Raw genomic sequence first — 16,355 nt, 5'->3', positions numbered from 1 at the left:
CCCTATTTGAGTTGGAAAGCACTAAGATAGCGATCGAATAGTTAGTTCTATTCTGTGTTTAGAGGAGCTTATTTTGTTTAAGTCATTCCAACATTTTTTCATACATGATGGTACAAAACGATCAAGGTAACCGTTAAGGTTAAAACTACCTTGTTGTTAATTAACTCAACCTCTAAATTGAAATGTCTTTTGCTGTACCATGAAATCTTAAACATAGATTTGTGAGGAAGGTTCAGGAATAGAGTTTGAAAGTTTCAAAAAAGGGTTTATTTCCGATTTCAAACTTGGTGGCTAAAATTGCTTCTTTGTTTAGCAGAATCCATCTGCTCTTAAGGGTCATTCAACGACGCAAAAGATTTGTTTTAGCGATCGGCAAAAATAATTTTGTTGGAATGAGTAATCAACGCAGGTTTCAGTGGTAGAATGGAGTTATCTTTATTCATGTTTCGTCAGTCTAGTCATGTTTCGTCATAATTACACAATTCATTAGCGAATACTATTGTCTCACTCTCCACTTATCATATTCCCTAACCGGGAAAGTACTCATTTCTGAATGAGTATTTTGATACTCTTAACCATAATAACTGGCAACACTGTTGAGTTTCCACGAACTCAATTTGAGTAGTCTCGCTTAACCGTGGTTTGATGTAAACATTTGTACCGCGTTTATCAGCAATCATAGATCTATTGTTCTCAATTGCGAATTGGACATAGCAAGAGGAACCAAAACAATGTTTTGTTTCTGCTCGTGACAGCAGAAGTCTGCTGCTATTAAAAGGTGCCGGAGGAACAAATAGAAAAACGTATTTAAGTTTCAACTCATTTTTAAAGCTTTAACCTGAACAATTGGATTTGGATTTCTTCTATAAATTTGATTAAAATGTCTTTAAAAGGGATCCAAATGCTTCGAATACTCCAAATTCAAATCAGCCACCCAAAAAAATTGAAACCGATGTATTTCGCTGTTTTAAAGCAATTATGGCTTATTTCAACATCTAAAAACTTCTCAAAGCATTTATGTAGAATAATGAAAAGAACATTTCAATCAAATTTGTAGAACAATTTGCAGAGTTTCTAGCGATTTTTCGAATTGAAATTTCAAAGTTTTTTTCCGGGTTTCCTGGTTGAAAATGATGATTTTTCCAGCTTTTGTTTTTGAAACTAGTTTTGGAACATAACAACATGGTGAATAAAAAAAAAATGTCAAGCTTCAACATTTTTAACAACTGTTTCCCAAAACTTCTTGACCGTTATCAAATCATGACGAAAACTTTAATAGCTTTTAAAACTTTATAGTTTTACATCAAGTTAAAGGTCTCCATAAAATATTGGGGGCAATGTCAACAAAATTCGCAGCCTTTTCGTCGTTTTGCTCACCAATTTCAAGAATTTTACAAAAACGAGTTTGGCTAAAATGAATTTAGCCAAACTCGTTTTTGTAAAATTCTTGAAATTGATGAGCAAAACGACAAAAAGACTTTTTATGGGTTGAGATTCTTTTGGACTACTATGAAAATATTAGTTTTTTTAGAATTTGTCCAGAGCTGTTAAAAATAAGTTTGTTTAGAAATTTGTAAAAACTACATAAAAATTCTAATCACCTTCAAAATTTCGAGAGATATTTTTCTTATTTAAAATTCTCAGATTTCAGAAAAAATTGAATGATTTTAGTGATTTTGTTAAATTTATATTCTTTTCCATGCAAAAATGAGCTTGGAAATTTGTCAGGATATCAGTCATTGAATAAAAACTTTTTTTTTAAATTTGATGAGAAAATTTAAATTTCTTTTTCTTGACATATACAATAACTCATGAACTTTTAAGGGATAAATTAAGCCTTAGATTATTTTGTTTGCGAACTGAACTTGGGTAAACTTTCAAATATTCTGACGAAAAATTCTTCTATACTTATTCCGCGTTTAAAAATCTAAAATAAAAATTTTCCAGATTTTCTGTAAAAAAAATTATAAGATTTTTAAATGCGAGACGTTATGCCTGGATTTGTTAAGTCATTTGAGCTAAAGTTTCTTGAAAATAGCTATACCTAATCGTAAATAAGAGAGGGCTGAACTTTAATCGTTTGAATGAAATTTACGAGAAAAAAAAGTGACGAGATGACTTTGTTTAAGGGGTTTTAACTAACGGGTCGACAGGACCTAGTTTTCAACAAAAAAGATGTGATCAAATCTTTCAACTTTCGTGGCGAATAAGAGTAAACACGATTTTCTTTTAATGAATATGATTTCTAAATTGAATTGATCTCGGTTTGAGTTGCTTATTTTTCGAAATACTCCTTTTTTAATTCATAGACCATTCCACATTTTAAGTATTTGACTCATATTTAAAGTACAAAAGTGAATTATAGGAATTATGTTCGTCAAGTTATGTCGTGAGACGGTATACTATGAAAAAAAAATTAAAGTACAAAAATGGTTTATTGAAATTATAGGTGTTTTAATACTTCATAAAAAATGTAAGTCTGCTTTTTAAAACGTTTCAAGCGGCAAAATTGCAGCAAAAAAATAAATTAAACATGAAGGTCTAAATCCCTTGACGTTGAAATTTAATACCCGAAAACTAGATCACAGAAATGAAAAGAGGACCACTGAATGAAAAGAGGTTCAAAATGCAGCAAACAATCATTCCATAATAAAAACGCATAAGTTTGAAACATCAGTTTAAAAATCTATATCGAAACCGTAGGCGACTTCTCTAACATTTAAAAATTCGTTTGGAGAATTTTGTTGAAAATTTGCAAACATGACATTTTTTTCGGTGATGTACTGTAACTCCCAATTTTTCCCGGTTTCCAGGTAAGGTAATGAAATTCTTAAGTTTTTCAAGGTATTCCCAGTTTTCTCGGTTCGCTAACAACCCTGAAACTGTCTGTTTATGTAAGAACCAAAAAGTGATGTTTGCCGATTCACTAGAACTCTCATAAGTTAGGGGAAAAATACTTTCAAACTTTTAAATTTAAAATTGAAAATAGTTCAAGTAAAGATTTTTCTTTTAGACATGTACATAAGAAAGTGATAAGCATTCGTGTGATATGAGAAATTTCGCCTGGCGGAGCCCGGATGATAAACTTAAACGCTAATTTGTAAAAAATTATCTTCGATTTTGCGAAAATATATTGATATTTTGTAAAGCTCTTCTACTACAAGTGTTTGACAATAAATATTGGCAATTTCAGTCTCAATTCATTGGTGATATTGAAACTTAAGATTTTGTAGAAGACATTTTGTTCATAGTTACATTATTGTGCGAATGACACAGCCTACAATTACTTGTGTTTAAGCTAAATTTTTGAAGAAAAAATTGATACTTTCAATACATATAATTTTCGAGCTATATGCTATTATGAATACACTTAACCAATGCATCATGCGTTTTTTTTAAATAAATTGAAAAATGTAGGAGAATTTAGAGTAAAAACAGCCATAACTCGATTTTCCGATACGTGCGGTGGCTCAAACAGAATTCATTCGATTTCTCGAAAAAGATCACACAAGATAGGTCACATTTGGTTCAAAACTTTCAAGTCCGAAATTACTTTTTTTTATAATTAATTTAAAAAATATAGGGGATTTGAGGGCAAAATCAGCAAAAACTCAATTTTTCGACACTTTCGGTGGATCAAACAGTTTTCATTCTATGTTTCGGAAATATTTACACGAGATAGGTGAATTTTTGTTAAAAATTTTCTAGTCCAAATCAGTGTTTTTCTGTACTGTTTACAAAATATTGGGGAATTAGGGGTTAAAAAACGACTATATCTTCATTCGTGAACTCGTGCGGCATCTCAAACTATGTCCAATCGATTTTCCGGACATTTCACTAAAGGAAAGTATATTTTCATAGATTTGGTTCGTGTAAGAGGGAAGATTCGCGGTTTAAACACTTTTTTCCCCATTGTGCGATGAATTAGAATTGAGTAGCACTGATCGCTTCATCAATTTGACCGTAAGCAACGGCAATACCGAAGCAATCGACCGTGTGCTCGCTCGTCTCAAATCCCGAGTCGATGGGTGGTGATCAGGGTTCCCAATGTGCCTGATTTTTCAGGATTTGCATGTTTTTAGAGGCTCTGATAACCTGATAAGCCTCCATTTTCCCCTGATTTTTGGAAATAAGCCTGATTTTTATAAAAATGATGAAAAATGGGTAGTACGGAACTGTATTAAAGACATTGGTGGAGATTAAAATGTGGATTGGCGACCAAAGAAAAGTCCTCGCTTCATCCGAAATTTCCGTAAAACCACTTATTTTTATTTCTCATGTCCCTGAATTTTGAAAAAAAATTGGCAACCCTGGTGCAATTGTCTAACGCGCCGTACTGAAGCGGAGATTGCGGGTTCAAATCCTGTCGGTGAACCGTTGTATCTTTTCCGAAAAATTCATGATATTTACGGCTTATGTTCTTCCTTTTCTTTGACTTTCATGTTTCTCTTAAATTTTCCATCACCTTGAAAATTTTACAACATGACTGACTGTTTTCTGACTTGAAGCCCGCGGGGGAGAACAAATTGAGCGAAACCGTAATCAGAATCTGCAAACAAAGCGGTTTTTTTACCATATCCGATTTAAACTGACTTCAACATATAATTTTTACGGCCTTTTACTTATTTGGTAGGAATTAAGGTTCGCAGTATCGGTGTTAATGACTGGAGCTATCATTTCTAAAGCGATTTTATGATTGCAAATTCAGTACTCAAACAAAATTTTCTCGGAAAATCCTAAGCCTATTATCGAGTTGGTAACATTGAAGATATTTTCGGAAACAATTCAATAGAGTCGATAAACACCTGATTGCGATTTTGTTGACGTTTTGAATATCGAAAAGTTAATTTTGAAAATCCATAATTTTCCAATTAAATTTTGGATATAGAAAAATCAATTTATTTTTCTACATCCAAAATTTTGCAAACAAGCAGGCCTGTGCGAAGGACCCGTCCAATAACAATACCAAAAATGCACAATAAATCCGGTAAGTCATAAAAAGATATTCAAAATTATGTAAATCCATATTTTGATGTAGATATGGAATTGCTTTAAGGGGGGGTAGGGTCTAACGGGTAAAAAAAAACACCATTTTCACGATTTTTTTCTAGAGCTATCGTTCAAACAAACTTATTCAAATTGTTTGCATTATACAAAGCATTGTTAAAAGAACATTTAGTAATTTTTTCGTAGAAAAATATTGAAAAATGAACCGGTGACGTAGCACTTTCGAGGATGCCTTTTAGAAAACAGGATTTGCGGTGGACACTGTATCTCAGCACAGGATCATCTGAAGTCAAAAAATCAGAGCAAAATATTTTTAATAGATGTTTTTCTGCACCCCAACGTTTTTATTTAACTTAAAAAAAATTTATGAAATTTTTGTGGCTGTTTGAAGTAAAAACTACGATTTTTCACGAAAAAATCCGCCATTTTTCATCTGTAAAATCTCCCCAAAGTAAAAAAAAAAGAAAAACGTTGGGGTCTGGTATTTTATATGTAGAAAATATGTTCCAAATTTGAAAAGAATCGGATAAGTAGTTTTCAAATGACGATGTCCACGGACTTTAAAAATGTGCTTTCGAGAAAAACGCGTTTGAAGTTTCTGCTCTTGCTTTCTTTCAGTATTAGATAGGAGGAGAAAAAGGCTTATAATTTCTACAGTTTTGCTTCAATTGACTTGAAAATTTGACACAACATTCTTGAAATGTTTTACAATAAAAAAATAAAAAAATAAAAAAATCGAATTTTTTGAAAGTGTTAGACCCCCCCCCCCCCTTAAGGTGTTACGCAGTTCAAAATTTCAAGCTTGAAATATTTCTTCGCTGCCAATTGAAATGTGGGTAAAAACTGTGTTTTTCTTTTTGAAATTTGAACAAGATCATGTTTTCAGTAAACAAAAATCCAGAATCAACAAACAAAGACAAACTTATTACAAAATATTTCGATAAATTAGAATAATTTCTATCAATTCTAATTGATCGACATGCGATCAATTTATAAGAAAATTTTCAAAAACTATACTATAAAATTTGGTAAATTTAGATGAAAAATAAAATAAATTATGAAATCAAAAATATAAGTTTAACAACTTCTTACCATTTCAAAAATATATTTATAGAATTAGATTGAAAACTCAAGAAAACAGCATTTTATTGCCTATGTTGGTTTGGTAAATTTTGGCGTCCTGAACTCGAATCTTTACACAGATTTTGTCTATCGCCTCTAGTTTTGGTTATATAGAGTTAATGAGTTTAAAAATGAATCAATGTTGAGTAAAATCAATTAGATTAGAGTTTCAATACAGATGGTCTAATGAATTGCAAACTAAGATTTACAATTCAAAATTAAGTATCACTTTGAAAACGTCTTAAAATAAAATGGCTTAGGCCTTAGCGATTTATGACTAAATTCCGCTGGAGGCAATCTAATTTTCTGACATGTTTATCAACACTTACTTTTAAACACCTTTTGGAATCAAGTAACTTCCCATTACTACGGGAAATTCCTTTCTTGAAAATATATGGAAAAAATCCCCATGGGGGGAAGGGTTAAACGCCTAAACCTCCCTCCCTCCCAACCGTTCGCACGGCCTAGCAAGTAACTTTTTTTGTTTCACATTTAACCAAATTCCGACCATCACAATTCATCATATACGAAAAAATACACTTTTTCAATTATTACTTTGAATAACACCTAAATGTAAGTTTCATATGCTGCATCTAAAATTCGCTAAGTTTCTTTAAAGATGAAGTAAATTATAGAATTTTCAATGGCTTTCAATGTCGATCAAATATCATTGAATAATGCCAATATCTTCCCAGCTATAAAGTGTTGTTCTCAAACATAATGATTTACAAAAATTTTCCCCAACTCACCGTTCGTCATCATCCTTAACGCTGTTCCAGGAGTCCCCCACGCCCGAGGACAGATCGTCCTCTCCGTCTTCGTCCTCGTGTTTACCACCACCCTCATCCTCCATGCCGGAATCCTCCAGACTAATCTGGCAACTCGAAAGCACCACCTGTTTCCCATTGTCCCCCACCTCTATCCAATCGGAGGTCCGGATTCGGGGCGACGCCCTCGGTACCGTCCCACTGGGGGAACTTCCTGTGGGGGAGCGAGACACTTCCGGCGCCGCCACCGCCTGACGCTTGCCTCGCATTTGAGCAAGTTCCGATATGAGGAGCTCGTGAAAGTCCAACTTCTTTTGGGCTGATAGTTTTGAGCAGTTGTTCAAATCCGGAATTTTGGTTGAGGGTTTTGAGTCAATTTGGATAGGGGTGGTATGTTCTCCACCTTCCGGTTCCGGACGGTAAGGAAGTCGAATGGAAGATGTTCTAAGAACTGGTTTTGGAGGATCGTACGGTAGGTGGATGGGAGTTTTGAGGAGGATGTCATTGCGAGCTTCGATGATGGTTTTAATTCCGCCATTTGAGACTACCGTTTCGTCGTTGGATCCGATGAAAATTTCCGTAAGATGAGGTTTTCTTGGCATATCCCGGTTTTTGAAATTGTTTTCCCGCTCAAGGGAGTTACTGCTGGCGATGCTGTTAGTGTCGATGGAGTTTTGTTCGGTGCCACTATCGTGGTACTCCAAAGGGTTTCCTCCGTTGATTACGATCACTTCCGGCGAGTTGAGCTTAATGGTTGAACCACGTTCTGAGCGGTTGAGTGGCCGATTGTTGAAGGAATTGCTCAGCTTCAATTTGTGACTGGAGACTGTGTCTTCCTCGTCGGCGGAATTGAGATGATTGCTGTCATTGGCACTACTCCGACCGCTGCTGAAACTGCTAGAACTGTTGAGATTGGTCTTTGATTCAGTTTTTTGCAGCGTTGACATTGGCGATGTTGAGGCCGAAGTTGAAGCCGACGAGGAAGAGTTTATCTCAATTATACTGCACGTCGAGGTGTATATCAGTTTGGTTTTTTCCAAATTGGTGCTGCTGTTGTTCTTGACGGTGTTACGATTGGCAACTGGGAGAACAGGTCGCGGCACAAGATACCCCCCACTGTTGGGCTCCCCAACGTACACTTCAGTCTTCCCAAACGAATGGTCGGAATCGTTCTTGAAAGTATGATGAGCAAGGTCACTTCCATTATAGCTGCCGCTTCCGTTCAAAACGACAGATTGCGGTTTCTTCGGCGGCTGATCGTAGCCTGGCGACTTGTAAACTACCGTTCGTCCAGGATGTGGCGGCTTCAGCGTGTGAATTCCATTTTGTGTTGGAGGATGATTCTCACGATGTTTGGCCAATGCAGTGGCCACTGCAGCTGCACTTGGCCTCGGGGGAACCGGAGGTCCCGGCTTTCTGCTCGTTAACATATTGCAATTCTCATGTGCTGCCCTTCCGCTTAAAACAATTCATATCGCTTCGCAGCCTAATCGGAATCGGAAATTTTACACACTCAATTATCACATACGAATTCACTCGAGAGCCCACTATCGTTAAACCCACCACTGAATCGTTTAATCACATCACTTCGGCATCGGAACACAAACAACGACAAACACTGTAACGATTCCAGTACCAACATTCATGAACCATAGAAACAGAAAACTCTTCGTTCCGCTGAAGATTTGCGTGAAACGTGACAGAAACGATAATGATTTATCTCGAAACGACCTCCCGGAGGTAAGAGACCATGAATCACCACCAGCATCAGCTTCAGATCACACCCAGGTCAAAAAACGAGACGAATAAAAACACGCTCCGAACCAAGAAGGTGCCACAAGAAGAAGTGGCAGAAGGAAAAAAAACTGAATGTTCCAGCTGACTGCATCCAGCTCTCAGCTTAGCATTAGCGCGGTCACCGATCCGGAGACCTACTTTTCTCACTTTCAACTGGACGCGCAAGATCTTCCGAAGACCACGCGTGGCTCCAACAATCCTCTTAACGTGCGCGACACTGCGCTAGACCTTGTTGTTTTTTCTCGCCTTCACGAACGACCAGACGACCCTTAGGCAATGCTTTCAAACGCATTAGTTCACCTTCGCGGGAAAGGAACTACGATCTTTTTACTTTTTGCACTGCCAACGAAGGTTTTCTAAATCACAAACTTAACACTGTAGCACCATCCAGATTAATCCGTGCTCCAAACTATCGAAACAATCTCCGAAGAGCGATTCACTCGACAAAAAAATTGCATTAAACAGAACCCTTCATTAATCACTTCAAGTGCTCATCATACGCTTAGAACCATATTTCGTTTCCCCTTTCTGTTACTTTTCAATCACAAAGCTCCAAAAACTCCTCCGAACAAAGAAGAGAATCCACCTGAGGACTTGACGCACAAAATAACAGCAAAAAATCACTCCAGGTAAAAGGTGTCTCCAACTCTACTTTTCCTTTTTTTTCATACAAGCCGTTGGTTCATTTTTTTTTCCTCGTTGGTTGAGACCCCCAGATCCAAGTAAGAACACGAAACGCGATACGCGAACTTAAAAACCGGTAGACGCAAGAACGCACGAACGAACAACGGACGAGAACCGAGCGCGCACAATTCCCCGGGATCCGTCCGATTCGATAGTCAAACGCGAACTGACTCAGCTCAGCTGTGTCCAGCCCGGCCGAAGGGAGTAACTGGCATTTGCTCAGTTGTAGGATTGCTGCATCAGTGGGTGAGTGTGTTTTGGTTTTATTGAGGTGTTCAGCTGCTTCCAAGTTTAGGGGGCATTCATGCTTCAGAGGTTAGAAATAGTATGTGAGTTGGTTCGAAAAATTTTTGAATCGAATTTTCCTAAGAAACAATCAAGTTTTTCCCAAAAAAATTTTATGGAATTGTATTTAGTGTTGAATCAATGTCTGTAAGGGGCGATGTGTTCAGAAATCAAAACTCTAGAGGCTTATATTTCTGGTCTGTTAGAAGCCAGCGTGTCAAAATCCAGATAATTTTTAAAAGACGTCAAAATTATACCTTCAAACGAAGACAAACAAAAAAATAAGTGTGGGAGGTGGAGGTGGATGTATTTTTTAGAATAAAGGTTAGCTTTTATAACTGCCAACGGCCTCTCATGCTCATTGCTCATTGCAAATTGTTCTTTCTTTGAAAAGTTTCGCAGTGAACTCGAAATGAGACTTGAAAGCGTTTTTTTGCCTTTCCATCATCATGTACATCGGAACAGGAATCGAAAATCAAACTGAACGGATTGCGTTTAGAGACGGTACATGTAATATTTTAAAATGATGATAGGTAAAACATAAAAAATTCAAAAAATCTTAACATTATCAGCTATAAAGAATAATATTTCATATGTTGATAACACATCATCTCACTGAGGATATCGGATATAATTGTAGAAGAAACCATATGTGTCCCTCAGAGCTAAAGGATTATAAGTGCAAAAATGATCAATTTTGACATTTTTAACCCTTTCCTTCCCATGGTAGCACAGGTGATCCACAACTTTGCACAGCTCGCATTTGAACTGGGCGCTTTGGATCAACACCAATTTTTCACCGAATGTGTAGATCTGAGTGAAGAAACATTACACAAAGTTTGAAGAAAATCAGTTCGCTAGATTTTGCTTGGCAGATCAAAAGCTGCAAAAAAGTCGGATTTTTTCGAATTTAAATCAAGTCTTCATTTGTTGTTCAATAACTTGACAAGTTTTTATAATTTCCTTCAAATAAAAATACTGACGTGCAGAAGGTTGCTTATGCAAGCAGAATCAAATGATGGTTTACGTAGATTTCAACTAAAACATATAAATTTTTGAGTAAGTAAAGTGGATCACTGGTGATACACTGGGAACAAAACGTACTTTTCTTCTGTGAAGCTTCTTATCAATACTCATGAAAATCATTTCGTCAACAAAAAATTTGCTTCAGGACTAGTTATTTCATCTGCTTAAATGACCACATGTCTCGAACTATTTGTAAAAGCTCGTGATTTTCTCGAAAAACAGCATGTTTTGTTTTCCTTTCGCAAAGTGTCATGGCGGCCATTGTTCAAGGCAAAAATGAAAATTTCAATATTTCAATAAATAGACTTCGAGGGATGCATATACCAAAGGAGTTTTTTTATCTAATAGGATCGTTTTAGTTTGTGATCAATGAAGTGATGAAATTCCATGTTTTTTTGCAATTATTTCCTGTTTTTCATTTACACCCTATGTGTTGTTATCTTCCCAATGGAGCACATATGATCCACCTTAAAACCCAAATTTATCGAAAGGATCATTAAGTAGGCTTCAATTATGCATCTTTTGTTCTAGAAGTTTAACTGTAAATCAATATTTCTATTTTTAAAACGTGAAAAACCCCGTGGGAAGGAAAGGGTTAAAGGTGATGGAAAGTATTAGAGAAACATAAGCTATCAAAGAAAGAAAGAACGTAAGCCGTAAATATAATGAATTTTCGAGAAAAGATACAACGGCTCACTCACGGGACTTGAACCAGCAATTTCCGCTTCAGCACAACGATGCGTTAGCCAATTACACCACGGAGAATGTGGAGAAATAGGCTTCAGCATGCGTACATGTCGAGCTCCCTCGGTCGACGGCTGGATTTTCTATCGATACACTCTATGTATACCTCGAATGTGTTCTTTGCCCACTATTGATCTCTCTGTTATGCCTGTTCAATGAAGTCTAGTCAAAACGGGTCGAAACAAGTAGAAATGGATTGACAGTTGATCACTTGTCTCTTTCCAATTGACTTCGACCGATTTCTACCAAGTCGAAACTAATCCTGCTGCCAAGCTGGATTGGTTTCGACTAGTTTCTACTTGCTCCATTGAACAACGACCTGACTAGTTTCGACCAATAAATTGGCTCGTTGAACATCCTATCAGTTGACAGAAACTAGTTGAAATCGATTTTTAACCAACCATTGAACGAAGCTGTTGTTTATCTAACACCCACCCATCGACTCGGATTTATCCGAGCCCGAACATGGTCGATTGCTTCGGGTTTGCCGCTACTGCCGGTCATACATGAGTGTATGGATAGAAGATCCAGCGGTCGACCGAAGGAGATCGACATGTATGCATGCAGAACCCTATTTCTCAACATTCACCGTGGTGTAACTGGCTAACGCACCGTTGTGCTGAAGCGGAAATTGCGGGGTCAAGTCCCGTCGGTGGAGCCGTTGTATCTTTTTCGAAAAATTTATTATATTTACGGCTTACATTCTCTCACATTTTATATTTTTCAGATACGAGGATGTACCAAGACGAACTCAGAACATTTGATTTGATATTAATTTTGAGTTAATAACGCCAAACAATTCTTTTTATTTCAAATTTCAAATTATATTTGGTGTTTTTTTTTTAATTTTCGAATTTTAATTCAATACTTTTACGTTTCTAAATAATAATACAAATATTAAAAAATGGCTTTATACAACAACTTAAAAGCATGATTTCTCAAAATTAACATTTGTTGACTTATACCCCTTTGGCCCAAGGGCCTCATATGTAAAATATTTTCAATAAAATTTAAATACACTGAGGTTTTTTTTACGCGGTATTTCGTCCCGCGTAAAAAAAATCCGCGTAAAAAAAACCGCGTTAATTCGAAAATCCGCGTAAAAAAAAACCGCGTTAATTCGAAAATCCGCGTAACAAAAAAACCGCGTTAATTCGAAAATCCGCGTAAAAAAAAACCTCGTTAATTCGAAAATCCACGTAAAAATTCCCAAAATTCGAAAATCCACGTAAAAAATCCATTTTAATTAAAAATTAGCGCAAAAAAGCACGTTACTAAAAACACGCGTAAGTACCATGATTATTTAAAAATTTGTGTACAATGATAGTTTATTTTAAGGTTAAAAAACAAAATAAATTAGATTAATAGAATACAGACCCCGTTCGATTTTGGCAACATTCGATTTTGGCAACATCCGAGCAAAAACCGTTCGTTTTTGGAACATCCAAAAAAGACGGTTTTTTTGTCACTTTTTTATTTTTTATTTTCATTTCAAATTAATCAATATTAATGTAAAACATAATATGAGCATGAAATTTTTCAATTCGGATTAATTATAATAGTTTTAAACAGTAAAAATATGAATTTTTCCATGTTTTATTGCTCAAAACTAATATAATTGAGCCCGATTGAAAAATTTTATGCTAATGTAAGGTTTTACATCAATTTTGACTAATTTAAAGTCACAAAAAAACCATTCGATTTTGGCAACATAAAATTTTCGGGCGTGTTGCCAAAACAAACGGGGTCTATAGTAGAGTATAGTGAGGCTTATTTGACAGTGTGAAATTCAGATCGTCTCATGTCTCATGTCTCAAGTCTCATATTCCATGTCTCAGGTCTCATGTCTCATGTCTCAGGTCTCAGGTCTCATGTCTCATGTCTCAGGTCTCATGTCTCATGTCTCAGGTCTCATGTCTCATGTCTCAGGTCTCATGTCTCATGTCTCATGTCTCATGTCTTATGTCTCGTGTCTCATGTCTTAGGTCTCATGTCTCATGTCTCATGTCTTAGGTCTCATGTCTCATGTCTCATGTCTTAGGTCTTATGTCTCATGTCTCATGTCTAATGTCTCATGTCTCATGTCTCAGGTCTCATGTCTCATGTCTCATGTCTTATGTCTCAAGTCTCATGTCTTAGGTCTCATGTCTCAGATCTCATGTATTAGGTCTTATGTCTCATGTCTCATGTCTCAGGTCTCTTGTCTCAGGTCTCATATCTCATGTCTCAAGTCTCGGGTCTCATGTCTCATGTCTCCTGTCTCAGATCTCGAGTCTCATATTTCAGGTCTCAAATCTCAGGTCTCATGTCTCATGTCTCAGGTCTCAGGTCTCAAGTCTCAGGTCTCAGGTCTCAGATCTCAGATCTCATGTATCACGTTCTTAGTCTCAGAGCTAAGATTTTCCCAACTACAAAAAGATTCTAAGTGTTTTCCTTTGAAAAAATCTTAGAATATTTTCTCTCAAAAACCGCGTTAATTCGAAAATCCGCGTAAAAAAAAAACCGCGTTAATTCGAAAATCCGCGTAAAAAAAACGCCGTTAATTCGAAAATCCGCGTAAAAAAACCGTGTAAAAAAAACCGCGTAAAAAAAAACCTCAGTGTAATTTTTCTCAAAACATAAATTATCTCAAAAAAATGCTCGATTAAGACAAATACCACCATCAAAAGAGCTTTTTTCTTTGAAGCCTAAGCCGTTTCAAATAAATAATAACGTTGTAACTTAGCAGGTGCATAATGTTTGTTTACAAAAATTTAAAAAAATATGTGGAATTTATTGACTGACCAATATTTCTATTGTAAAATCGGACACTGAATTTCAAGATGTAAGATTGTACTGACATATTTTTTTATATATGTATGTCAGGGCCGTAGGAAGAACGGCCTCATGGGGGGAAGGGGTCTGTTACCAATGTTTGTATATGACATTTTGCTCAAAACAATGCATAAATGAAAAAAAATCAAAACAAACATTTTTTTCTATGTTAACCTATGATACTGTTTGCTCAAACAATGCATGTATAAAAAAATTCAAACAAAAATTCCTTGATACTTTTCACTCACCTATTTTTCAGATCTTTTACATTAATAGTTTCTAGATTAAATAGAAACTTTCCAAAAATCTCCAAAACAATAAGCTAGATTTCTGTAAGAAATCATTTAGTAACACATAAAGAACACTATCATCAATGGTTGAAATTTATGAATTTTATCTAAAATTTAGCCTATTTGAATAGAACATAAAATAAATGTTTTATAAGAAAGCCTTCAATTTCTAAAAAAAATTTGTTTTTTCCCTTTTTTATAGGAACTTACTCATTCTTCCTCGTAACTTATTATATGCTCAAATCGATTCAAATAAGTGAAATCCATCAAACACTCGTGCAAATTCAAAGATTTTATCCATTGATAAATTGATTTAAATTAAAGTTGCCAGAATTTTTCACAACGTATCCGAGCTTTTTGTCTAAAACCCAGCCAAAATCCTGGCATTTGGTTTCAAAATTGTCGGCCAAAATCCGGGCAATATCCGGGCAAAGTTTGTCAGAACCTAGGAATTACTCATAAAAAATCAAGAAAAAAAAAGTTTAACATAATTTTTTTTTTCATCAAAAGTTATCAGCAGATTTTAAATCGAATTTTTGGCTTTCAAAAAATCTTTAATGATTATTTTATGAAACTTGCTAATAAAATTGGGTTTTGGACGCATAAAAAAATTCAAACATATTTTTTTTTTGTTTGAATTGAGAAAGAGAAAAAATCCGGCAAAATCCGGGCTTTACTAATGAAATCCAGGAAAACGGGCCGGACCAGACTTTTCCCAAATTTTATCTCAAGTATCCGAGCAAACCGGATGAAATGGCAACTTTAATTTAAATTCTGCGGTGCAAACATTTTTTCATTCTCAATCCAAATTTAAAGTTATAGTTTGAAATTTGGCTCTTACTGAAATCGCAATTTTGTTATATGAAAGATGAAAAAAATTATTCCTTGTTTTTTTTTCTCGGAAGATTACATGATTTTTATCATTAAATATTTTCAGAAAAATAGTTACCATAATTTAGTTTTGACTGACTGTGGTTAAATATTTGAAATTTCGCGATTGAAATAATAATCAAAAATATATGTTGTCGATCTATTCCAATTTTAATTATCAACGAAGAAGTTTTCTTGATAATTTAACTCATTTATGAGCTGAATCTGCATTTTGAATAATAATTCTGAAACGACAAAAAACAATATAAATGACAAAAAATGCAAAAATGCAAAAATAAAAAAAGTGACAAAGATAGCAAAATTACAAAAATTACAAAAATTAAAAAAAATGTTAAAAAAATTAAAATAAAACTATTGTCATTTTTCAAAATCATCAGCCGAAAGTTTTAATCTAGTTGTTCTTTTCCGGAAATGGAACCTGTCCAAGTCGATGCGAATTGGACTTTTGGCAGTGCTGACGAAAATGACAAAAATGACAAAAATGAAAAAAAAATGATAAAAATGGCAAAAAAAAGATGAAAATGCAAAAAAAAAGGCAAAAATTACAAAAATTAAAAAATTAAAAAAAATTACAATGAAAATATTGGCAAAAATGATCAAAAAATACGAAATTGACAAAAATGACAAAAAAATGGCAAAAGTAATGACGAAAATGCCGAAAATGGCTGAAAATTTATCTGAATCCTAAACCTGAGTTCAAAATATGAATTTTGGATATGTTTCCAAATTTCAATACGATTTCTGATATATACAAAAAAAAATCGATTTCTGTGTTAAGATTCCTGATCAAAATTTCAATAGGAGCCAAGAATTTCAATATTTTTCAGAGCCCTCAAACATCAATCTAGTAGGATTTAAATTTTGACGTTTTGAATTCATTTTTTCATTTTTTTATTTTCAAACCAACATGCGAATTTTTATTAAAACA

At 34.9% G+C, this 16,355-nt stretch overlaps 1 protein-coding gene across 2 annotated transcripts in view; it reads right to left on the bottom strand.

The window, feature by feature from the left end:
- LOC129749612 (uncharacterized) overlaps nt 1–9,558 on the bottom strand; it is a 143,001-nt gene extending 133,443 nt beyond the window's left edge. Inside the window, exon 1 of one of the 2 annotated variants that reach the window (XR_008738102.1) lies at nt 6,879–9,558. Coding sequence is in view for 1 of the 2 variants with exons in the window: in XM_055744633.1 (XP_055600608.1) it covers nt 6,879–8,326 (1,448 nt within the window). In the remaining variant the exon portion in view is untranslated. The remainder of the gene's footprint in view (nt 1–6,878) is intronic. The other variant, XM_055744633.1, reaches the window with a different exon arrangement.
- Between the last annotated feature and the right edge of the window lie 6,797 nt (nt 9,559–16,355).

This window comes from Uranotaenia lowii, chromosome 2, assembly GCF_029784155.1.
Source record: "Uranotaenia lowii strain MFRU-FL chromosome 2, ASM2978415v1, whole genome shotgun sequence".
NCBI classification, from domain to species: Eukaryota; Metazoa; Arthropoda; class Insecta; order Diptera; family Culicidae; genus Uranotaenia; species Uranotaenia lowii.
This window is presented reverse-complemented; position numbering and strand designations above follow the sequence as displayed.